This window comes from Panthera onca, chromosome B3 (assembly GCF_046562875.1).
Source record: "Panthera onca isolate mPanOnc1 chromosome B3, mPanOnc1 haplotype 2, whole genome shotgun sequence".
Classification (NCBI taxonomy): domain Eukaryota; kingdom Metazoa; phylum Chordata; class Mammalia; order Carnivora; family Felidae; genus Panthera; species Panthera onca.
The window spans coordinates 95,233,238-95,258,342 of record NC_138344.1 but is presented as its reverse complement, the minus strand read 5'-3'; the positions used below and the strand labels follow the sequence as shown (position 1 = coordinate 95,258,342).

General features: G+C 41.8%; 1 protein-coding gene across 1 annotated transcript in view; it reads left to right on the top strand.

Annotated features, from left to right (window-relative positions):
- Positions 1–3,473: 3,473 nt before the first annotated feature.
- MDGA2 (MAM domain containing glycosylphosphatidylinositol anchor 2) overlaps positions 3,474–25,105 on the top strand; it is an 867,659-nt gene continuing 846,027 nt past the window's right edge. The window contains exon 1 of the mRNA XM_060619633.3: positions 3,474–4,851. Coding sequence (XP_060475616.1) covers positions 4,572–4,851 — 280 coding nt within the window. The 5' untranslated portion in view covers positions 3,474–4,571. The remainder of the gene's footprint in view (positions 4,852–25,105) is intronic.

The following is a 25,105-nucleotide window of genomic DNA, read 5'->3' as shown; positions in this document are numbered from 1 at the left end:
TGAGCCACAGAACAATAGAGTTTGCCCTAACAGGTTTTGGAAATGTCAGAAATAGATTTAGCCTCAGGATAAAAGGATTAGGCCAGGGGTACATACACACAGACAAGAAAGGTATGATTCAGGGTGGGTTATAGTCCCAATAAGCTGTGATATAAACCAGGAATCTGTGACCAAAAGACTACAGCAAGCACAAAGAAGTGTGGGGCAACAGATCAGGGTGTACAATTTCTGAGAGATTACCTATATACTCCTGATGATTTCTACATTCTTGTTTGGTTTTATAAACAGGACAGGGAGTAGTGTATATGTGATTTAAAAGGGCCAGTGGAGGAAACAGGGAGTAACCATAAATAACATACAAGGCCTTGTATTGGCTTTGTGGGAAGAAGCTAGATTAGAAAGAAAGGGCAGATTTGTCACTAATATTCCAATTTTTCCCTACTCAGCTGTATCTCCAGAGTTACTAGTTTTTCTTTTTTCTGTCCCACTACCTTGGTGTATCTTGTCCCGAGCCCTGACTCCCTCTATGACATTGCCTCTCTGATGCAACCGAGGTTGGAATGTCATGCTCATACTGGAAAATGGAGATAAAAATTAAACAGAAACCATAGTCAATAAAACTATAACACATTGTTAAGGTAATTAGGGTTGTCAGAGGGGAGCCCCTAAATTTTCATGGCCCTGTAATTGCAAATGATAAAGTGTTCATTGCTCTTCTTGTTAGAGACAGAATACTCTTGAGTGGGCCCTGGCAGTAATATAATGTGGGATTCCTTTGGGCTCAAAGCAACATCTATATCCACAATGCAACATCCAAGAAGCTAGTATTCCATAGGTTATTTATACTGCTCCTATAGGAAACTGCTCTAATTGGGCTACACAGAGTGTCCTGGGTCCGATTTCATTATAGCTCTTGGACCTGTCTTCTAGAGCTCCTCTCCTCTAATAAACCATCTCCCTTCCCATCCTCAAGCCTCAGCTCAGGCTCACCACCTGGAGGCCTTCAGTAGCTAGTGCTAGGTGTGGCTGAATACATCAGGCCTGTTTGGTCAGAGCAGATATAAAATGCTGAATATCAAAAATAAAAATAAATTTATAAAATAATACTTTGATTGGTTGAACTGGCCATTTTTTCCCAAAAATTATCTATCCAGGATTTTCATAGGAACAAAAACCCCTATATTAAATCCAGTGCAATTTTTTATTTTTACTGTCATGTTAACTGAATTAATGGTTGCACATAGAGTTTGCCACCCTATGCCCTAGGACTTTGTTTACTTATATAAAAGTTATCGTGTCAACAGAGATAGTAGTGCATGTGTTGACCAACACACCCTGTCCACTAGATTGTCTGTTTCTTAAAGTAAGGGATTCTGTCTGACATATTTTTGAATGTCCAATATCCAGAATTAGGCCTGGCCCAGAGTAGATACACCTGGCTATTTCCTCAACTGAAATAAATTCCACAATGTCCAGGTTCTTTCCAAGCTCTGAATAGTTCATTCAGAAACTGCTGAGGGTTCCATGGGTGTAGGGTCCTTCCCTAGACAGAGGTGTGCACTACGTGGAAAATAGAGGCCCTGACTCCCTGAAGCTAACATCCTAATGTTGAAAGTTAAGGAAAATAATCCCCATTAGGGATAGTCACTTAGTCTGGATTCCTTTGCAAATGTGATACACTGACATTCTGGGATATTAAGATATTTCAGTCTAGAGTCCTGCAAACACTCAAAGAGCAAATGATTCAATATGAGTCCCCCACCCCTAAAAAAAAGGGGATAGTGCCAATATGCAGGTTAAATACTACTTCAGAACACGAGCAGCTAAAATCTGCAAGTGTCTCATGGACAATATACATTGTGAGCTGCTGTCTGAGAGTTGCAGTTTACTGCCCCTTGAAGCTGCTATGCTGTACTATGCAGGAATGATTTTTTTTTTTTTAAAGACAGATCTTCAGAAACTTAAGACAATTCCCACCCCCATCCTCCCCATACAAGTGGCCAGTGAGTGAACGTCACTCATTCTTTTCAGAAGTGCCACACATTGAATTTTGCTTCTAAAATGACACTTAATTCCATCCATGTGAAAGTGGCATTTCATAAGGAAGGGGTCCTCAACACTCAGTGAAGCGTCCATTGGGACGCTTTCACCATCCCATTCTTGGAACCCATTCTTGGTTCCTCCTATCTTGGAAATCCAGAGGGTAAGCAGTAGATCCCACCCTACAAAGATGATATACATAATTCACTTAAGTGAGATAAAGGACCTTGGTGGAAACAACGGGGACTATTCATTTTCTCTTGCTTGGAGTTCCCTCCCCACAGCAGAAGTAGCAGGGGGAGAGGGAACTGCAGCACTAATCTATTATGGGAGCAGATAAATGAATACTATGCTTCAGATTTTTCATAGCAATTACTTTTGTAACACACGTATAAATGCACGTTGTAGCTATTTTTATCACTTCCCTATCCATATGCTGTTCGAATAGTGAAGAATATATTCAAGAAAGTGGATTGCACGCAGGAAGCATTAATTATTGTGGTTATAGAAGCAAATCACAAATCACTACTATATTCCCAGTTTTTCCCTATTAAAATTGGGCTAAGTATTTCTACACTTGCTCCAAAGTAAAGATGCCTCGAGTTTTCTAATCCTTTTGTAACTGAATTTCTTAAGCTCCCCAAATATCAGAGCTAGCTAGCTAGCTCTGCCCCTGTGAGACACTGTCTTTCACAAAAGAGAAAAGATTTTCAAAGCAGTTAACTTTAGTAGGAGACACTGCATGTTAAATAAACTAAGCTCTGAACTCCCAGTGTCTCCTCTCCTAGAGAGGAGAGGCATTTCATTGCCGCGCTGACCACAATTCCATTTAAAAAGGACGGAAATGGGGAAGAAACTGTGCCGTTTCTAAGTGCCCTGGCCTGTTCTGCCCTCTAGTCAAGTAGAACGGGTCCTGGAAGACCTTGGGCGACGGGGAGGAGACGGTGTGTGCTGTAATTACCCTGGTCTAGGGTGGCAGCCGGCCCTTCGGCGTGCAAGCGCAAACAGCGGCGTCGGGCATGATAACGGTGGTCCGCCGCCGCGGAGCTCCCAGGGAGTTGGGGGAGGGCCTCGGCGGGGAAAGCTGGAGGCCGGATGCCGCCGGCCTCGCGGAGCCTCTTGGCGCTGTCCATACTGATGAGCTCCTCGGCTGACACAGGCAGGCAGAGCGAAGGCGGAGCAGAGGAGGCAGAGGAGGCGCGGAGGCAGGCGGCAGAGCCGCGCACCCGGCTTTGACGTCGCCCAGCTGCGGCTAGCAGCTCGCGCTCTCAGCACGTAGCGCACAACGTGACCACACACAGCCTCCGTCTCTGGCAGCCCGGCAGCCCGTCCGCCCGCTCTCGGCTTCGCCTTCGCCCTCCTCCTCCTCCTCCTCCTCCTCTCGCCTCCGCGGCGCGCACCCCCGCGCACAGCCAGGGATTCCGGCCGGCGTCGAGCCCTGGGCGCTCCGCCGCCTGGCCCGACACCTCTGCCGCAGCTGGGGCCCGAGCGGCGGCCACGCAGCCGGGTGTCCTCTTCAGGCGGCCGCTCCCGCGTTCACCTCTGGATGCCAGCACTACGTTAGCCCAGGCGGGGAACCCCTTCTGCGGCTCCCTGCTCTAAACTCCCGCCTGTCCCGACCGCCCCCACCCCTCCACCTGGCGGGGGCGGCGCGGAAGCGAAGAGGACGCGCGCGGTGCCGGTGGGCACGCGTAGACGTGTGTGCGGATCCGGTCTCGGCTTGGCATTCTCCCTCCCTTGCAAGTGGCGGTGCCTGGACTCTGCTTTCGGCTCCCGGAATCTGTGCGGCCGCCCGAAGCCCTCTCTTCGCTGGCGGGGCACTAAAGGCTATTTTGGAGAACGGTGGTGGCGGCGGCGGCGGCGGCTGAGGCTGGTGCCGGAGAGAGCTCCAGAAGCACACTCTGCTCCTCTTCGGTCCCTCTCCTCCTTCTCCCCCCCCCCCCTCCCTTCCCTGCCTCCCCACCCCCGTCCCCCTGGCCCCACTCCTCCTCTTCCTCCTCCTCCTCTTCCTCCTCTCCCCGCTCGGAGATGCGAGCCTGTATCGTGTAACAGGATTGGCGTTGCAATGGCAACTGATGGAATGGGGGAAGGCAAGACAGCAGGGCTGGGGGCTCCGGACTGCGGGCGGGCGGGCCGCTGCCGCCGCTTGACGCTCCTCCGGGGACCTTCACGAGTTACTTTGTAAAGGCGAATCCACGCGAGGAAGCCCCTGCTCCGTGCCGCGAGTCAGAGGCCACTTCCTGCTCCGTGGCTGCCCGCGTCAGGCTTGCAGCGCTCGGCACCCCCGGCCCCTGGCCCGCGTCCGCCGCCAGCCCAGCGCGCCGCCGCCGCCGTCGCTGCGGAGACTCGAGCCCGCTACCCTGAAGAACACTTCGCCTCCCGGTCCCCTTCCCATCACGCCCCCTGCTCCTCCCCGGCGCCTGCGATTTTCCCAGGCGCCCGGTGTGAGTGCTGCGTGCGTGTGAGTGTGTGTCGGGGTATTGTGTTGTGGGAGTGTGTGTGTGCGTGTGTGTGTGTGTGTGTGTGTGTGCATGAGTGTGGGGTGTGCGGGGCTCCTGCGCTCCGCTCACGGCCGCCGCCGGAGAAGGACAGACGGACGGCGCTTCCTTCTTCGGCGAGCGGTTCCTGGGCACCTCGGCTCGGCCCGGGCGCGAGTGGAGCGCGCTCGGCTGGCCGCCGGCCTCCGGAAGGTCCCGCTGCATCCCCCCTGGGCTGGATATGTTCATGTTCACGTGAAGATGGATTTAGTGTACGGTCTCGTGTGGCTGCTGACAGTCCTCCTGGAAGGGATCTCTGGCCAAGGAGTATACGGTGAGTGCAATCGCGACGGTATCGTGACCTTGTGATTCTTAGGCAACATAGGCTGGCGAGCGAAAATGCACGACTCGCGCCGTTCCGGGGCCCCTCCCGGCGTGGTATTTGATTTACACTTCATCACGTTATTGGGAGCGGTGAGGAGGCAGCGAGCGCGCTGCGGGTTGGGTTGCGAGCCGCTCCCCCAGCGCCTCGGTTGGGGCTGGGAGTTGGGTCGAGCCGGCAACATTGCACTCTTGCGAACGAGTGGCTTTGCACTTGATTTATCCCCGCTGGGGAACAGAGCTCTAGCAGTCCTTGATTTAATAATGATTTGGCTCCTTGCATTGCCGCGGTGTCTGTGCCGTGGTTTCCCCCGAAGGGAAGCTCCGAATGTGACCCCAGTGAGCTCCCCATCCCTCTCCGTCTCCCGCCTCCTCCTTTTCTCCACCTTTTCCTTTTTTTTTTTTTTTTTCCTTCTTCTTCTTGGTGAATGCTTACATGACTTCGTTTTCCGGCTCAGGAAGTGGGGTGACAGTTGAGTTGCGTTCTGCACCAGCGTTGCCATGAATACTGACTTGGGGAGGGGAAAATAGCAGGCAAGATTCTCGGTGCCAGACACAATTAAGGGACATGTTTATGTGAATGGATGAGCAAATGCATGAATGAACGGATGGCCAAGTCTGCGCGTCTTGGCTCCGGGGCAGGACACCAGCTCGCTGCAACAGGAACACAACGACAGTTCTCTGGAAAACCCAGGTTTGGGCCGGTTAGGACCGAGAGAAGGGCGAGCTTGTTAATTTGGAGATTTTTAAGTCCTCAAGAGCAGATCTAGGTTCCTTTGCCTGTCAGCAGTTGGCACCCTTGGCTTTCGGGATTGAAAGATACACTCACTCACACACACACCCAGACTCTGGTTGAAATGTGCCTCGTTTCCTGGGACCAGCAGGCAGTGCCACAAAGGAAACAACTTTTGTGATCTCAGAGGTATGGTAGGAAGGTTAAGAGAACAGCTATGGAGGGGACAGCAGCCACCACTCTGCTACAGCTCTCCTAGGGTCAGGGTGTGCTGGACACTCAACTGCTGCCTTTGGTATCACTCCAGGGTTTGGACCCCAGCGCTGCACTGCTAGGTCAATGGCTGTCCCTGGGCAAAGGGTATGAGTGTTTGTAGAGCTTTCCCTGCAGACCCTGGAACTTACTGCAGAGTGGGTGTGGGTGCAAGGGGACTTTGAATACTTAAACTCTCTGGGAACGTGGTGTGTGCCATGGGCAGGTGTGTGGGGAAGGAGGCAGGAGATCTGACCCAGCCTTTTTTTACTGTCTCTGCTGTGTTTTTCCTGGCTTGAGTGTTTGAGGTGGTGGTCACGAGGGGGTTGGGAGGGGTGAGCTTTGGCCCTCCAGCGCTCCATCTGCCCCTTTTCTTTCTTGTCTTCCTAGTTCCCTTTTTGGCTCAGGCCAGAAAAGTTTCACTTTCTCCTACCTCTGTGCATCTTAATTTCTCCTCTCTACCCAGCCCCTCTTTCCCAAAGGAAAGAGAACCCGCTTGAGGTGGTGGTGGTGGTCATGATGGTGGTGTGTGTGTATGTTGAGAGAGATGTTGAAACTCCAGGCAGATCTTACTGCTTGGCTGACAGCAGGAGGTGGGGCCTTGAGGAGGGCAAGAATTCACTTATTGCTCTTTTGACTTCTGAACATCTTAGAGTGGCTGAGATGCTAGGGATAGAGGAATATTGGAGATAGAGCCTTATGAAGGAGCTGTTCCTTAACATGGGGGAGTCTGGATTCCTTTAATCCCATATCCAAGTCTTTATTTCTTTTTCATTTGTTCAGATCATTCCAGCTAAGAAGATTAAACAACAACTCTGTGTGTGTGTGTGTGTGTGTGTGTAGGAGATAATGAGAAGTTAGATTCGGGGATGGCAGGACATGCTGGAAGTGTCTGGATTAGAAAGGCATGGTACCATTTTCCTGTCACTTTTTGTCATTCGGATTATAAATCCTGGCACGGTTTCATTTTGGGCAGTGGAAGGGTAAGATCTAGGAGTGGAAACAAGTAGGAAACAGTTGCATTGAAATAATGCCCATGATGCTTAACAACAAAGGGGAATGCAGTTCTGCCACTGAGCTAATCACTGTGATGAAGGTAGTGGTCTTTTTTTTTTTTTTTTTCTTCTGTTTTCTTTTAATATTGGTGTGGCTATTAGGCATCTGGCTTGGATTAGAATGGGGTTTTTGTGAAAATTAATCCACATCCCTGGTCCTTATAAATGTTACAGCTACTAGGTGGGTGAAAAAATTTATTTATGTATTAGTTTTTAAATATGTTCTAGCACAAGAGTTAGGTTCTCACAGTGGGAACTCCTAACCTTCAGCATCAGCCTCACCTGGAAACTTGTTAGAAATGCAAATGATCAGGCCCCTCCCAGACTTTCTAAATCAGAAATTCAGAGTGTGGGACCCAGCAATCTGTGTTCCTTACCTTAGGTGATAATTGTGATGTATGCTTAAGTCTGAGAAACACCGATAAGGACTTCAGATTTCATTGCTGTCACTGTGTAAATCATGACACCCTTCTTAACCTAAAGTAGTTTGAATTTTATTTGTCGAAATGTTTATAGTGAGTTTATGTAGGTATAAAATATTGATCAGTTGTGGAAAGGACATAGACATAAGAGTTAGTGTAAGGTTATAAATTGTGTTTTGAACATTTTATTTGAAGAACCATGAAAACGAATAAGTAAGAAAGCAGGGCAGTTGTAAACAGACTTTAAAGATCTACATTGGAATTTCGCTACCATAAAAATCTATGTCCCTTTATCCCTTTGTATTTGCTGATGTAAAACCATTCATGTTACACACAAAGTATTATTTCTTAATGTTTCCTTCTACTAGCTAAGTTAAAGGGGAAATAAAAATTGTCTTATAGTTAATTCAGACAAAATTATTTCATTGCAGCCTCAAGTTAACTTCATGATTTAGAAATACGTCATTGCAACTTTTCTTTGAAATAGCTAGTCAGTCCCTTCATTCTTCCACTTCTTGGCTGGAAAACTCTGAGCATGAAATTCAGGTTTTTTTAAGTAATTGAGAATATTTGTTTTAATGCACAGATTATATTGTTTTGAGTAACTATAATCTTATTCCTCTTGTGCACAATCAGCTTTGGCACCACGTTCAATACTTATGTTGTAAAAGTGTGTTCTGTAGACCCAGGAACTTACTGTTATTTATCTTGGAATATTGTTTAGGAAACTTACTGCACAATAGCTGAGATTTGTGTATGTGTGGCATTTAGGTAAGGGAAATTATCCATCAGTTTATATCTGTCTGTCTACCCCCCATCAATAATTCTGATGTCATTAAAAAAGACATTTAAAAACTGGCATTTTCCTGTATGTCTCTTAACTATCCCACACCAGAGATAGTATTACAGGGATATAAATTATTTGAAAACACTTCTGAAAGGAAAATTGGAAAAAAAAATAATTCTTTATAACAAAGCAGCATTAAAAAAACATTCATGTAGACTTCCTAAGACAGCTGTTAAATATTTTGATGGATAATACTCATTTGGAGATATCTATATTTGTGTAGTTTTTAAAATCCATTTTCTTGAGTTACAGATTTGACTTTCTTGAATTTTAAAAAGTTATTTGTATTCAAAGTTTTTTTCCTGAGAATACTCTTGGAATTTGAAAGGTTTGTTTTAGTTTAATTTTTACTTACACTGAAAACCAGAGTCCTTAAATGAACAGTGAAATGGTATCAACTTTTGGTATTATTTTGTTGGACTTCCTTTGTATTAGTTTTAGGATACCTGATTAAGCATAGCATCAAGGGTCACAATAAACCTCAGCTATATGTATACTTAACTGAAATACTTAGAGCCAAGCGATCAAAGCATTTTCCTAGTTTTGAAAGTTTTCTTTGTAAGTTTTTCTGTAGTTTGGGCTGTTTAACTGTGTTTTCTAGAGATCTTACATCTCTAGAATCATATATTGAGAATCCTATCTCCCATTGACTTCTCAGTTTTGCTAAAAAAGAAAAAAAAAACTACTGTATTGCCACACACTGTATTTTTACTTCTGGCCTATCATGCCCTTAATTTCCAAGGAGACTCATAAAAGATTATAACTGCATTACCACAAGACAAATCTACAAGCGAAAAACAAAATAAAAGTCCATGTCTGAATGGTTTTTAATGGGAGCCAATCGACCAGTGAGTAGGTATCCTGAAATGGTTAATGCACCATCTATATAGTTCCCAGGATGTGCTGGAAATAATAAATAGAATAAGTTTATCAAACATATGTGTATGACAAATTAGCAAGCTATATTCACTCAATTCCAGTAATATCAATTAATATCATATAATTTAGCAATGACATTTAATGTGGATAGGAAGGATCTGGAAGATAGTTCAGCCTGTCAGTAGGTCGAATCTGAATGGACAGATTGATCCAAAGGATAAGAGGGCTCTAGAACATCAGTTGACCATTGCATCCAGTCCCAGGATGTTGCCATCCTCATGGCAAAGTTATCCTAAGTGCGTTGAATTGTGATTTTTGCTCATTTTGAGTTTGGAGAGGCCCTATGATGAGAGACTGCTTTTGGCTGAACACATATTTAGGGTGTCAGCCTATGGTAGGAGAGGGGGATATAACTTTAATAAATGTTGCTGAAAAAAATCAATCTAAAGCTCTACCACATACAGCCAGCTCTTTCTCTGTTCCCACTCTTCGCCCCACTGTTCCTATATGCAATACACGTACACATAAACAGACTCATATTGTCACCACCTTGGCCACCATCATATCACCATCACCAAGAGTGGGCTGTCCTTTGTATCTTGGGATTATTTTTGTCCATTCACGGTTGAGAATTTGCATGCAAAGTGGGAAGATTATTTAAATAATATTACTTGCTCATGTCTTATAGATCCCTAGGAAAGTCCTTAAGTGGGCTATTAAGTATTTTAGATTGAGCAGGTTGTACATCAAGCCTAAGGAATCATTTTCTAGAGAATAAGTTAGAAAGGATGCCAGGGTGAAGATAATTAGGACTCCGATGTAAAAGTGCAGAGATGGAGTTCTGGTGAATAGAGATATCACTAAAGAAATCCAAGGAAAGCATTTTTCGTGGTCTTGATTTCTTGGATTAATTTTATTGTCTCTGATTCTGACTCTTCTTATTGATACTATACAATTATTTTTGTTTTTGTTTTATAAGGTGAACCGCCTTAAGTCTGTTTTGAGAAGTAGGCTACAAGCAAATTTTTCTGAAGGAATGTGCTCTGTATTCTTTCACAGCTTACTCTTTTAGTGTGATTGTGGTGGGACTTTAGGAGATAAGACCTACCAGCATGAGCCTTATGGGTTCAGTTTATGTCTTTTTAAGACAGTGTTAGGAACTGTGATCGTGGGTTGCTTTCTAGCTGTAGAGGTAATTCATCATTCACATTCTCTGACCTGGTCTTTATGCTTTGGGAAGAGTCTTGAAAGAGTTGGGTTTAAGGCTTACAAACCACAAAAGGCAAAGGCAGATAGATATACCAGCCTAGTCCTGGAACTGAGCTCTAGAGTGGTGCTTTCTGGCAGCTGCAGTAAACTAAGGGAATGTGCCATCAGTTCTGAGTTGAATTGGAGAATGTCGTACTCTCCTTTTTGGCTATTTTGGAGAGACAAGCAAAGTATTATAATGAGGGCATTTCAGGTATGAATAGGGTGAGCGTTTTCAGCTTCATTGTTATTGCTGTTAACTGAATAGTCCTACAAAATGAAATTTCATTTCTTTGTTTCAGTGACTGTCAGTGTAAATATACCACTTACATCAGACTGAATAAATGATTGCATTCATAGGAAACTGTGCCCTATTTTTATTTTCAAATCCAATTAATAAACTTTTGGGCCTATACAATTATAAAGTTTTGAGAAGAGACTATAAGATGTCATTAAATTTTCCCACTACTTTAAGACCCAATATGCCAGTCAAATGGCAGTCCTGTGTTGTTTGTGAGATTTCTTTACAGAAAGAAATTTCACAACTCTTTTTTCCAGAATGCAGGCACATCCATTGGATGGATTTTTTTCCCAACCTACTAATAAAATTTGTCATGTTGCATTATTGGGGCACACACTTATTTTCCATTTTATGCCAGTGCAATTCCATTTCTTTCTTTCTTCTGAAAAAAATGTTTTTTTATTTTGAAAGAGAGAGAGCACATGCAGGGGAGGGGCAGAGAGAGAGGGGGCAGAGGATGTGAAGTAGGCTGTGTGCTGACAGCGACAGCCCAATGCTGGGCTAGAACTCAACAACCATGAGATCATGACTTGAGCCAAAGTTGGATGCTTAACTGACTGAGCCACCCAGGTGCCCCTCCATTTCTTTCTTACTATACCTCCTTACATTGATCCCAGTTAAGCTTGTTTTATTTTGGTTTCTTACCACTTTTTCGAGATACTATACCTTTTCTAAGCTTGGTTTTACAACGCTTTATTTTCATTTCTGTTGATATCATTGATTGAATTCAGTAAGATGATGGTTTCCATTTCATAATCCAAATCACACATTCCCCAAAAATTATAATCACAGGAAATTTCAAATATTAGGAAAATATTTTTGGGCTATTACACATTTACTATAAATATATTAATTAAAGACATTGTTACGTAGCAACAAGGGTTTTAGAAATGATGAGGTAACTTATTCTTTGTATCTTTTAGTGTGCTACCTTTATAGTTTTTCATAAAAGTAGGAGACATCAGTTTCTTACTGTTCCACTCAACACTCAACTCAACACTCTACTGCTGTGTGGTTGACAGATGGGGTCAAGTATGTGACATGTTACCATATCTGCAAGCAGCCTATTTTTTGTTTTATTTCTTTGTAATGAGAATGGGAGGGATAAAAATCATTGAGTGATTCTGTGGAAAGGGAAACATGTCTGTCTGAAAGAGGAAAGGTTGATTCATAGCTAGGCCTCCCAGAGTCCTAAAGGACAGCAGAAAATGCAGCTCAGATCTGAAAGATGTAAGTAGGAAATAGGATGCTAGCCAGAAATGACTGTTAGAAAATGTATCCACCCTTTAAGTAATGGGGAAAAGCAAAATAATTTTTTTTCTGAAGTAATTAGAAATTTGTTCATGTGTGTCAAACAGAAGAAGTAAAATGTTTGCCATTTGCCTGAAAAACATCTTCAGGAAGATTTTTCTGGTCTCCTGAAAGGGAAAGATGAGGAACTCTTAAATAGAGGCTATGGTCCTGCAGACCACATTATCCTTCTTACTAATTAATTGTATGACTTGGGTACATAAGGACAGAGAGGCACAGATTAAGCATCAGGGCATTCTGTTATTTCTGAGTGGGCTGTGGATAACGTGTAGCTGTGTGGTGTAAAGGCTGTGAACTGAAAGAGTTTGTAAGTTAATTGAAGAGACAAAACTAAATGGGGAAACAGACAAAGTAAGGCTGTAAGAAATATATAAGTTTGTGCCTAAAAAACAGAGAGCAGTTACCGTTGATATTATGGATGGAGGAAAGTTGAAAAAGCTGATACATCCTAAGTTGAGCCTTGAAAGTAGGTTGGCATAATACTGATAAAGAAGGTGGAAATGCACTGCCACCACACAGATCCCAGCTGTAGGAATCATGGTGCATAAGGAAAAATAACCCTAGAATGCGTATCTAAGAAAGCTTAAGCTATTTCTCCAAAGTATACCCAACTAGAAAGATATTATCTGCCATTTAGCCTCCACCTTCCCCTGCAAAAGTCTGTAAGTCTGGGAAATAAATTTCATTGTGTGATATTCTAGAATGTGCTCAGATATTTATGTCCACCAAGATTTTGGATTTGGTCAGTTTGAAGACAACTGACTGCTCATTAGAAGATAAGACAGTTATCAGAGCACCTTGTTGGCTCACTCATTGTGGAGCCTGCTTGCGTGCGCTCTCTTTGCGCCCCCCCCCCCCTTGCGCGCGCACACACGCGTGCTCTCTTTGCCCCTCCCCTGCCCACTATCTTTCTCTCTCTCTCTCTCTCTCTCTCTCTCTCTCTCTCTCAAAATAAATAAGGTTTTAAAAGAAACATTAAAAAAAGAAGAACTTAAGACAGTTGTGTTTAAAGTTCTGGCAACCTTGGGAAGCTTTGAACCTACACAGCAGTTCCTCTTGGACTTAAAGTCAAAGACTTTTCAAAGCCCTTTCAGAGTGTATACTACTTAGAAGCAGTGGACTGTGGGTCCAGAATGACTTGAAATGTCATGTTGATTTTTACAAATGTACAGCCACTGAGATGAATGCATTGTCGTTATGAAAAGTGAGGTATGTGCTTTCATTATTGTTTTTTACCCTTGTGCAAAGCAGCAAGATGTGGTTGAAAACTTGAGGAATTTAGGCTTGCTTCTGGTTCAGCTGTGTTGCTTTACTGGGTGACCATGGACAAAAATCTTAACGTCTGTATCCCTCCGTTTCCACATGCAGTCAACTGTTAGGAAAGTGGGCTGTTACATAAAGGGAAGCAAGAATAAAAATGTATGGTTGCTTTTTTATACCTGGGATAGAGGGAGAGTGCATGAAAAGTGTTCTCCATCTCCTTAAGAAAGTACACTCAGATGTGCTAGCAATTGGACCTCATAATAGGCCTGCCATTTGGTTCTTAGAACAGAGTACAGAACTAGTAACAGAGAAGAAGTAATTTTTTCTGGAAAAACATTCCAGTGTGTCAGTCTAGCAGAAAATAAGTGTTATATTTTAAACAGTATATCTAATATTAATATGTGCATGAAAATGCTATTGATATTACATCTTGTGTGCACATATAATTGGTATTGCACATATAATTGGTATATTGTATAACCTCTTTCTCTCAATTTGCATAACCCTGGAATTTCTTCTACTGCTCCTTATTGGCGGGGGGGGGGGGTGTGGTGGCAGTGGGAAAGTGCTAACCCCACTCTCTGCCTCATTTACGAGCTCCATTGAGGGGCACCTGGGTGGCTCAGTTGGTTAAGTGTCCAACTCTTGATTTCAGCTCAGGTCATGATCTCATGGTACGTGAGTTCAAGCCCCGGGTCGGGCTCTGCGCTGACAGCCCAGAGTCTGGTTGGGATTTCTGTCTTGGTCTGTCTCTGCTCTCTTTCTCTCTCAAAACTAAATAAATAAGCATTAAAAAAAAAGAACTCCATTGAATATTAGTGTAGCCTAAACTTTATGTGCATGAGTGTATTTACATGTGTGTGTTCAGATTATATATAAATCTTGCTTTTGTATCAAGGAGCAAGAATATTCTTCTATTTTTATTTTTTTTAATGTTTTATTTATTTTTGAGAGAGAGAGAGAGAGAGACAGACAGAGTAAGAGCAGGGGAGGGGCAGAGAGAGGGAGACACAGAATCCGAAGCAGGCTCCAGGCTCCAAGCTGTCAGCACAGAACCCGATATAGGGCTTGAACCATGAACCACGAGACATGACCTGAGCCAAAGCTGGATGCTTAACCAACTGAGCCACCCAGGTGCCCCAAGGAGCAAGAATATTCTTAATGTCCTGCTCTTTGACACTAATTGAAAATTAGCTGTCTATAAATGTAAACTATTTGAATGGAAAAAAAGTAGGAATTACTTGTAAAAATATAAATATTTGATAGTATAAAAATAAAAACAGGGAAAATGAAAAATTATTAAATGAGGCTATTGCACATTTATTGTGTATAGCATCTAATTTTGGTCCAAAACTGACCAAAATTGCTATTTCTCACCTACTCAACTAATTGTTAAAAAAAATCTTTAGAATTAACCGAAAAGGTTGGAATTTTGTCAACATTAAACTGTGATGTATATATACATATATGTATATATATATGTATATATATATATACATATATATATATGAAAACATTTTTGTGCTAGTGAATTTTAATTATACTCGGCAAATACTATATTTTTTGTAGGTGAAAGTTAGTTCACATAAATAATCCCTATTCATATCACTAATTAGATGGGAAAAATTAGGCTGTCATTTGAGTATCAGGATATTAGTTAGATATTCGTTGGGAATATTGGTCAAGTAACAATATTGGTTCCGTAACAAAACCAAAGGGTCATATTTTCTTAGGACCTTAAGCAGACAAAAAATTATTAGTTGAGAATAATTTCCCCCATTATGTGGAATGAACAGTGTTGACTTAGTGAAGTAAATCACCATAAGGGCATACACAGGAGATTCTGTCATGTGCACAGATTCAACTGATGTTTTGTGTAGTTTTGGAGTTGTCAGTGTTACCTCAGTACCTCAGAATTAGTGAAGTTATTATCAACAAGCGATATAGTTAATATTTTTACCCTGCTTCTGAATTTGCTCCTTGTTTCATGGTTATTCTACACTGTTATTATGATTCTCCCCTTGTTCTTTTATTCACTTATATTTATCATTTGGTTCAATTTTCACACTGGACTATTCCACCTGTACTGTTCCCCTGTGTAGAGCTGCTATATTAGTTTTATTTTTTAAATTAGCAAAATGTTTATTTTTGAGAGAGACAGAGTGCTAGCAGGGGGAGGGGCAGAGATGAGCTGTCAGCACAGAGCCCCATGCGGGGCTTGAACCTATGAACCATGAGATCGTGACCGGACACTTAACCGACTGAGCCACCCAGGCGTCCCTACTATATTAATTTTAAAATTTTCAGTCTTACTTCACAATCAGTGCTCAATCTTTGGGTGATTTTATTCTCACTTTGTCATGTATAGATTCATCTACGTATCATTGCATAAGGAGATGCAGGTCTGTTCTGTCATGACCACTCCCTGCAATATTTAAGCTACATGGTGACATCATCGCTGTGAAGATTAGGGTTTCTAAACTTCCCATTCTTTACCTAAGACAAGAATAACCCCAGGGGGCTGCAGCCTTTTACTCAGAGGCTACTTATTCTCTGATTATTTCCTGTGCTTCACTAACAAACATCTCTCCAGTTGCAGCAGCTGGGGTTGAAAGTCTCCTTTCTGCTCACTGTGACTTCATGATTTTACCATTGAACTCTATTCTAATTATATGTTATTTGGGTGAGCACTTCAAAAGCATCTAAGTTTTTAGTTTTCTATCATCATTTAAAACAAACTTGTTCATACCTCAACTCTAAACTTACTTATGCGAAGGAAGTACTTTGAAACCTTTATGGCTTACCCACCTCTTCAGTTTCAGAGAAATATTAAAAGACTCTTATCTGTCTAGATATAAATAGATATGCACACACTATAAATGTATATTTGTATATAGAGCATATATGTATATGCTCTAAAAATATATTCACCTATATTAATTGTGTTTATGTATGTGTGTTTGTGTATTCATAGAGTAGGTGTCCTGGATTAGTATACATTTTAGATTAAGCTGGAGGAATTGGATGGCTTTCCAGCTTCTCTTGCAGAGATGACTCTGATTCAGTGTTGTCAGCAGGGCATGCAATCTGTTAACTAACATTCGTTTTGTTTTTAAATATCCCTTTGTGATACTTTCATGTTCTTCTTGTTCACCAGTTTACATTACCTCTAGAAACTTACATTACTTGTCTTTCCTTCTGTTTTTTGCAGTTGACAGAAGTTTTTCTTAGCTGCATAATAGCACTACATGGTCAGTTTATTTTGTTTGCAGTACAGTCATGAGTACACTTGAAGCCCAGTGTCACTGATATTCTGAGAAGACCATCCCCCGTGTCTATTGGCCAGGTCTTTACAGTAGGTCTTTTCCCCTTTTTAGTGAGCTTTTAGAGCATCAGACATATCTGTATCCAAATGAGGATACTAAAATTCATCTATAAACTAAATTTAGGTAACTTGAATTATATGCCTTCTTTTTCTATTATTGAAAAAGAACTAAAAATAGGATCTAGTAATTTTTTTGATAAAATAACTGCTATTTATTAAGTGTCTGCTATTGCCACACCTTGTACTAGGTGCTTGTGCATATTATGCTATACTCTGATCTTTGGATGAGATGGATGAAAAATTAAATAACCACCATATAGTTACTTGTGCCTAAGTTTGGAATCATATATGAAGTATATGTAAAAATAAGTATTTGTGTATATTGTTATATGTATTATTAAGCTTTATTCATATATGTGTGTATATAATTTCCTATGATTAAAACTTGCAAGTTAGCTCATGTGCCATACATGAAACTTACCTCAAACAGTATATATATGAAATGCAAATTGTGTGATAAATTCTAGCTTTTTGCCCGAGAAACATATATAGGCAGCTAAAGTCAGCATTTTATATCCTTCAGCCTTCTTTTTTAGAAAGATAGGATTTATAATTTTGGTTTTTTTTTTCTTTTTAGAATTGAAATGCCCATACTGAGGGCTCTCTCTGGTGTCATTTATTTTTGGACTGAAGGGATATTTTAAGCTTATTCATAATTAGTGACCTGTAAAAATGAAGACATGGCTCTACTAGATATTCTGCAGAAGTAGTTCTATTCTTCCATGTAAAATAGTAGGCATGTGCTTATAAAAAATAACCACTGTCAACTGTACTGCTTTATTTTCCCTCAGGCTGATTAGCAATCACTGGCCTTGGTAAGATTAATAGTTAAATGTCATATTTGGCCTCATTTTGCCTTGAGATCCCTCCAGGTACTGCTTGGGCTTTTTTTTTTTTTTTTTTTTTTTTTTTTTTTGCTCAGAGTTAATTGAGGGGACTATATCAGCGGGTTCCTTTTTCTTAAAAATCTTGTTGTGCTCAAGAGGACAGTTGATTGCAAGCTCTGTTCTTCTCTTAGCTGCCAGTGAGCTCCTGAAACCTCAAAGCTTACAAATTAGTGCAGTTTAGTGATTTGTTTTAGGCTTTTAGCTACGGCATTTGCTACCATAAAAGCCATTTTTCCTATGCCTTTTGAATGCAGTGATTGTGTCATATAGTATAACCCTGTACCATTCTGGCTATTGTGTGATTGATACAGAAACTGCTTCGATAGGAAACCATTTCAAGAGAGAACAGGAAAGGTATTATATTCGGCTGTAGTGCCATGCATTTCTAAGCAGCTGATGTTTTCTTTAACTGATAACCACCCCCCAAATTTTCAGAGGCTATTGAGCCTTTAGAACTTTAACTCTTAATTCAGTCTGGCTGCAAAGAGCAACGCCTGAAGTTCATTATACATTCACATTTCATTAATTCATTAATTCTGTAGGATGACTTTGTTGTTATTGTATTTTCAAGTCATACCTCTTTAAGAATGTGGAGAAATATTAATTTAGTGAATTTTTCTCTAAGCAGTAATTTGCTCATACCTGAGCCAAATACTCAGAACTCTTGATATACGGCTTTTTGCACACTGAAAATTGTAATAATATTGTCAAATGGAGCAGGCCATCATATGTTTTGTAATCTTTTTTTTAAAGTTTTTTTTTAAGTAAACTCTACCCACAACATGGGGCTCGAACTCACAACTCCAAGATCAAGAGTTACATGCTGTACGAACTGAGCTAGCCAGGTGCCCCATGTGTTTTGTAATCTAACAATCTCAAATTACACTGCAAGCCTTTGTAAAGGAATGGATTCAAGGATGAGTCAAATCAAAGTTCAAAATAGTTTAATCATAGATTTTATGTTTTTACTACCTCACACATTTAACACTATATTTGGGAGTACTTGCAGAAGAGAGTACACCCTATTTTTGTCTTTCTCCACTTCCAATTTTTGTATTTTGTGATACCTTAGATACATACTCTATTTTGGATGAAGGTGGATGGTGCCTTAAAGATTGAGGTATAAAATTATATACCTAAGATTTAAGTACATCTCTATGTTATGTTTTACCCTTTATTTCAGTAATATATAATGTTAGCAATTAATAGTCGTTCAATTAAATGTCTAAAAAAGCTGGAATAGATTCTTAAACAAAATAAAGAATGACTGTGATTTTCAAGTATCTTGTGAAACCTGAAAATGCCATTTAAATATCTGTAGTTGTGACAAAACTTAAAGTCTAGGTATTTTCTAAGATTATTCTAAGATTGCTCTAAGAATATTTTCTGGTGGCTTAACTATTGACAGCTTCTTATTCATTGTACGTAGCTGTCATCCTCCCAACAATTATCTTGACATTGTAGAGATTTTCTCATTGTTAATGAAAGACTCAGCATTTCTACAAATGGGAAGTTATTGACAAAGCAAATAAATGAAAACCATTAAAGCAAACTTCCAACATACTACTGTATGCTGCTCTGGGGGTTAGATTTTCAAATTACATAGGGAGAGGCAGGTATCTTAGCCTGGTTGTAATATTGGCCTGGAAACAGGCAGATCGCACTGGAATAGATTTATGTTTATTACAAGAAATAGTTGGGTGTAGGTCATGGGGACTGGTAGGATGGATCAAGGCAGAATGAGAGATGTCATCAGACGTTGGCTTCCTAGGAAATGAACACTGAGGTGAAGATTCACATGCCAGTCACTCATTAGGGAGTGCTCTCTGTACTCCCTGTAAGGGAAGGAGGGAGCCTAGATTGAGTAGAGGAAGAAGTTGAACCGTGATTCAGTTGCAGCAGAGTCCTAAGCTGAGGTGATGGGAACTGTGAAGCTGGGATGGACCTTCAGAGGTGTTCCAGATAGAGGAAAGTTCCTTTCTACCTACTTTTCTACCAATTGCGAGATGTGTGCTGCCCCTGGGTAAGATGGCTCCCTTTAGTAGAAGGCAAATTCTGGGAGGAACTCAGCTGTAAGCAATCAGCAGGCAACACTCTTAGAAGCTGGGAGAATGAATGTCTTTATGTAGAAGGGATTCTGAATAAAACACATTTTCTACATGTCACTCTTTATGGTTTTCATATTTGGTTGCTTATGAGAGTTCATCCCATTGGAGAACTGGTCCTCTCTAAGAAGAAAGTTAGTGGGATGAACGTCAGCCCCTGCTACTGTGCCTGAGCTCAGAACCACATCTGATATTTATCATCCCCCTTTTCTACCACCCCTTCTAGGAGCCTCCTACCTGCAGCTGGCAGCTCTGAAGTGACCCTGAAGAGCCTGGGATCATGGTTATAATGCCCATCTCAGGCTGCTTCCACAGATACTGCATTAGTCAGTTTGCTGTCAGAATCAGTAGGGCAGCATAAACAGATACATAGACCAGGGTCCCTGGGTACTAGGTGTCATCTTCCCTTCACATCGTGTTACAGCAGTCTTTCCTTTTCTTAACAGTCAGACTTAGTTATCCCTCCCTGAAAGGCTACTCCTTTCTTGGCCTGTTTATCTTCAGCACATAGTGGCTGGGTGGCAGCTGTCACAAGAGTTCAGGGCTCTTGCTGGTGTCCCTGGGGTAAGTGTTCCCCTCTGGGGACCAGGACATCTTAGCCACACAGAATTTAGAACTCTAGGGACTGAGAGCACAGGGGCCCCGTGTAGGTTACTAGGAATGAAGTTCAATGGGGTTCTTGGACTTGTGTATTCTACTTACTAGGGACACAGCTCCACATAATGGTCATTAATTTAGGGCTATATCAGGTCCTAGGCGTGTGGTGCCCAGTCCACTCAGGCCGTTGTCTCCAAGCTGCTACATCAGCTGCTCCTTCAAAATACTGTTCTATTATTCTGTCTGGCCAGCAGCTTTGGGACAGCACATGATATGATAGAACCAGTAGATTTTATGATCATAAAATATACTCATTGCTGTACCTTTTTTTCCTCTTCAGTGGATCCCTTTGTTTAGTACAATTTTATGAGGGCTCCCGTTTGGGTGGATCATATATTCTGAAAGCCCTTGGATCGAGGTGCTTGCTGATTATAGGCAGTAGATTATAAATCCATACCCAGAATATCTGTCAGTTCTAATCAGGATGACTCTGTCCCTTCATGTATGAATGGGGTCCAGTGTAGTCAGTTACCACCATAACAGCTGGTTATTCTCTTTGAATGGTATATATCAGGGTCTCTCTTACTGGTCAGTTGGTCACTTAGCAGTAGCACTAGCTAGATAAGCCTTGATGATTGGGAGCCTGTCTATGCTGCTTGCTTTGTGCATGTTGCCTGTACTTTTCTCTGTGGCTGCTTCCTTCTTGCACCTGTTGAACCAACACTGTGGTAACTGATGGCAAGCTGACTGATGTCAGCTGGTCAAGTCATTCTATCTATTATGCTGTTTATTGCCTTACTCTATTTATTGCTTTACTCTAATTACTACTGCTCTGTAAAAAGCCATCCCAACGTAGTGGTATAAAATGGCCATTTTATTATATTCATGGATTCTGTGGTCCAGGAGTTCATACAAGGGACAATCATAATGGCTTATCTTTGTCCATAACTTCTGAGCCCTTACCTGGGAAGACTTGAAAGCAGAAGATGAGTTGACATCTGGGGACTGGAATCATCTGGGGACATCTTCACTTACATGTGAGGTAGTTGATTCTGGCTGGCAGCTGGGACCTCAGCTGGGTTGGCAGATGGAAAGCCTATAAGTGACCTCTCCATATGGGCTCTCTCATAGTTTGGGGTTCATCACACCACGGTGGCTGAATTTTAAAAGCATGTGTCCCAAGAGGGTAGAAGTGGTCTTGATCTTACCCAGGAAGTCACATGCACTGATTCTAAAGTAATCTGTCCTTTGAGGCAGAGATACAGGTCCACCCAGGTTGAAGGGAAGGGACTATAGGTCTTACTGCTTGATGGGAATAGTGTCACGTTCACCTTAGAAGAAGGATTTCTGGGATTAGAGAGATTGTTGCAGGCTTCTTTAGAAAATGCAGTCTGTTACATGCCTCTTTCATGGTGGAAGCAAATACGTGTAAGACAAAGATCTGTCAACTTTATGCCCATTCCCATAGGTACATTTGCATGTCTCTTCCCCTGAGTTATTGTTGCTGATATTCTATTATTTCTCTTTCCAGTCCTCCAACCAACCACCCAGCCAGTCTATTCACTGCTGCCAATGAGTGTATATGTGTGTGTATTCTCCAGCAACTTTTCTTTCCACATGAAGTGTATGATTACCAAAGCTCAGCATATTGAGTGTATTTCCCCTCATTGCTGTCTTTGAAGGAGCTTCAGGGCAGGTGCAGTACCTCTTTAGTTTGTGACACATATCAAGCCAACCCATCTGTGGAACATTATTGGACATGGTGGTCCCATATGGGACTTTTCATAAAGTCATGGGTATGAGTTGAGGGTAATGAGCCAGTGCTCTTTACCCAGGGTAGATGTAGGGGTCTGGACTGCCTTGCTTACTTGTGCATTCTCTTGTCAACTTGTGTTGGGTCTCAGATGTACTATTTTCACCTATTAATGGGTTGCTACTGGACCTGCTTGATCTTACATCACTTAACTGACACAATCTAGCCTATAGTAGGCATTTTTGCTTATATAGTCTCTTAATAGCCTATGGTCAGGTATTCTGCCTGAACAAGGCCCAGTAGTACATCATAAACTAATTTTCGAATGATTTATAATTCTCTGCTGCAAATGGCATGGGCTTGCTCAAAAACCTTAGGTGTCTATGTCGCGATTCTCTTTCTGGGACTTGCCTTAAACTCTGCATGGTGATTTCTCTCACCAAAGATACTTCTATCCTGACCCAAGCTTCAGGATTTCTTCAGTGCCACCTGTAACTTTTGCAAAGTCTTTGACTTTTCTGGGCCTCACTCCAACCCAGCATCTTTCTGTGGGACATGGTAAGTAGGTGACAGCAGTATTTCCAACATGGGGTATGTCCCTTCTGAATCAAAAGAGTCCTGTTAGGGATTTTGCTTCTTTCTTATTGATGAGCAGTGTGAGATGCAATAATTTGTTCTTTGGAAGAGTTGTCCTTGCATTCCTGAGGTCTTAGACACCTAAAACTTTCACTGATTAGGTGTTCTCTGTCCTCTGCACGTGTCTTACCAAAGCCTGTAAAGTACTTGCCACTTTTTGCTTATGTGGCCCACTTAATAAAATTTATCGATATAATGGATTAATGTAATATTTTACACAATGTTCAGTAAGTTCGGATACTTTCAGAATAGATTATGACAGAGAATGAAAAACTTACAGTCTTGAGTCAGCATGGTAGAAGTATACTGCTGTTTGCTCTATATGAATGAGAACTTCTTTTGGTTCTCCTTTTTATTAGAGATGGATAAGAATGTGTTTGCTAGGTCAGTTTGCCAAGTACCATAAAGTTGTATCAGTCTGTTATAGGAAAGATACCACAACTAGCCAAGCATCAACAATTGGGGATTCTGCTTGGTTGAATTTGTAGTGGTCCTCTCTCATCTTCTGGCATCAATCTGGTTGTATTGACCTGACTAGAGAATAAAATTAGGACGTAATGCCTCCTTTAGGGTTTTAAGCATGATGCTAATATCTTCCATTCCTCCCAATAAACAATGTATTTGTGATTTGCTGTCTTGATTTAGGGTTGGGATAATAGGCATTTTAGAGAACCCCCTCACCCTGGCTGCCACTCGGCTGTTCTTATGATTAATTGAGCCAACATTGCTTCTGATGCTTAAGTGCCTCAGACTGGCCTCTGTTATTTAGAGACCCTGTTGTTCCCACTGCCATCAGAGAATCAAGTTCCATATGACATCTCCTGGTGTTTGTAACCTCAGCAATGTGGAGACCCCCTCACCCTAGCACTCACACCACTCAGTTGGTGAATTTTCTGGCTTTAAGTAGCATAAGCACTCAAGCTTTACTACTTCTGTTAATCTTTTAAAGAGAGTCTTTGTTAGTCACTGCATGATAACAACACATTGTTTGGCTTGTCCCAGTTCTAGAAAGCCTGGAGATAATGAAACAAAAATCATACCTCCTCTTCCCTCCCCCAAATAACCAGTAGTCTTGGTAAAATTTTAAAATGCTTCATTGTCTAACACTGCATTTCTACATCTGACCAATCATATATTTGATTTCCAAGGGGATTGTTATAGATCAAATTGTGGCCCCAATGCCATATGTTGAAATACTTACCCCCAATGTGACTATATTTGGACATAAGGCCTTTAAGGAGGTAATAAAAGTTAAATGAGGTCATAAGGGTGGGACCCTCATCCATTGGGCTGGTGTCCTTATAAAAAGAGGAAAAGACATTAGGAAAGTGTGCACTCAGAGGTGAGGGCACAGCAAGAAGTGGCCATCTGCAAGCCAAAGAGAGAGGCCTCTGGAGAAACCAACCCTGTCAGTACCTTAACCTTGGATTTCCAGCCTCCAGAACTGCAAGAAAATAACTTTATGAGACACCCAATCTGTGCTATGTTGTTATGGAAGCTTTTGTTTTATAATACAGGGGTCAGTAAAAGAAAGTGACTACAATAGCACAAGTCCATCCCCCTTATTAGGAATAAAATACACTCTTATGATCCCCTTTTCTATTATGTAGAAATTTTCTACTATGTGGACTTCTATTTCACCTAATAAGGGTGTTACTTGCAAGTCAGATTTGCAAGGCTTTCCTTCCAGTGTCATTGAATCATTTCCTGGGGTCCTCACAAGGATGTTAATAAATCCTTTATCCCAGGAAGATGCTCCCATATCAAAAAACTCTCCATTGTTCACCTTTATATGCTTTCCTATCTTATTCCAGCATCCTAAGGATTCATTTCTGTACATACTCTTTTAGCTCCTGCTAGTACCTATTGGCTAAATCCATTTCCTTCAGAGCATAGTGGCTTTTCTTCCTCGGAAATTTTAACATCTCCATGACTGGGTTATGTAGTAATTTAACCCTGGTTGTTGGATTAACTACCAGTAGGATGTTTAAGAGTAGATTCTAAGGGAGAAAAGTGTTGTCTTGCTAGGCAGAGGTCTCTGCATCAATGAACTCTGTTTTCTGACTTTATGTTCCATTCCCTGTTGACCCAGAATCCTCAGACTCAGTCCCAAAGTTACTCTACTGACTCTGCAGGCAATGTTCTATAGGTTCTGTGGCTCTTGTGGGTGTTGTCCTTTTCCTCTCTTTGTAGGCTCAGCATATCACCAGCCAGTTGTGATTTATTCCTGGTTTTTGACCCATTAGGCAAGAGAGAATGTGGTGGCAGGTCCTGAGTGGGGCTAGTGTCCTCTTGCAGAGAATTGTCATTGGAATTGTCTTCAAGGAGGAAGCAGGAAGCACTAGCTTTGGACAGGGAGGAGTGTGCCCCTCTGTAGGCACACAGAGTCCAGAGGGGCCTGATGATCAAGATTGGTGAGTGTATCAAACCTGATGTTCATTTCTTAGATTTCCAGGCTCCACATCTTCCCAGTTAAGCCCTTTACTTTGATGTAGCTGACTTTCCAGGTAGATTCAACTGTATCCAGAGCTCC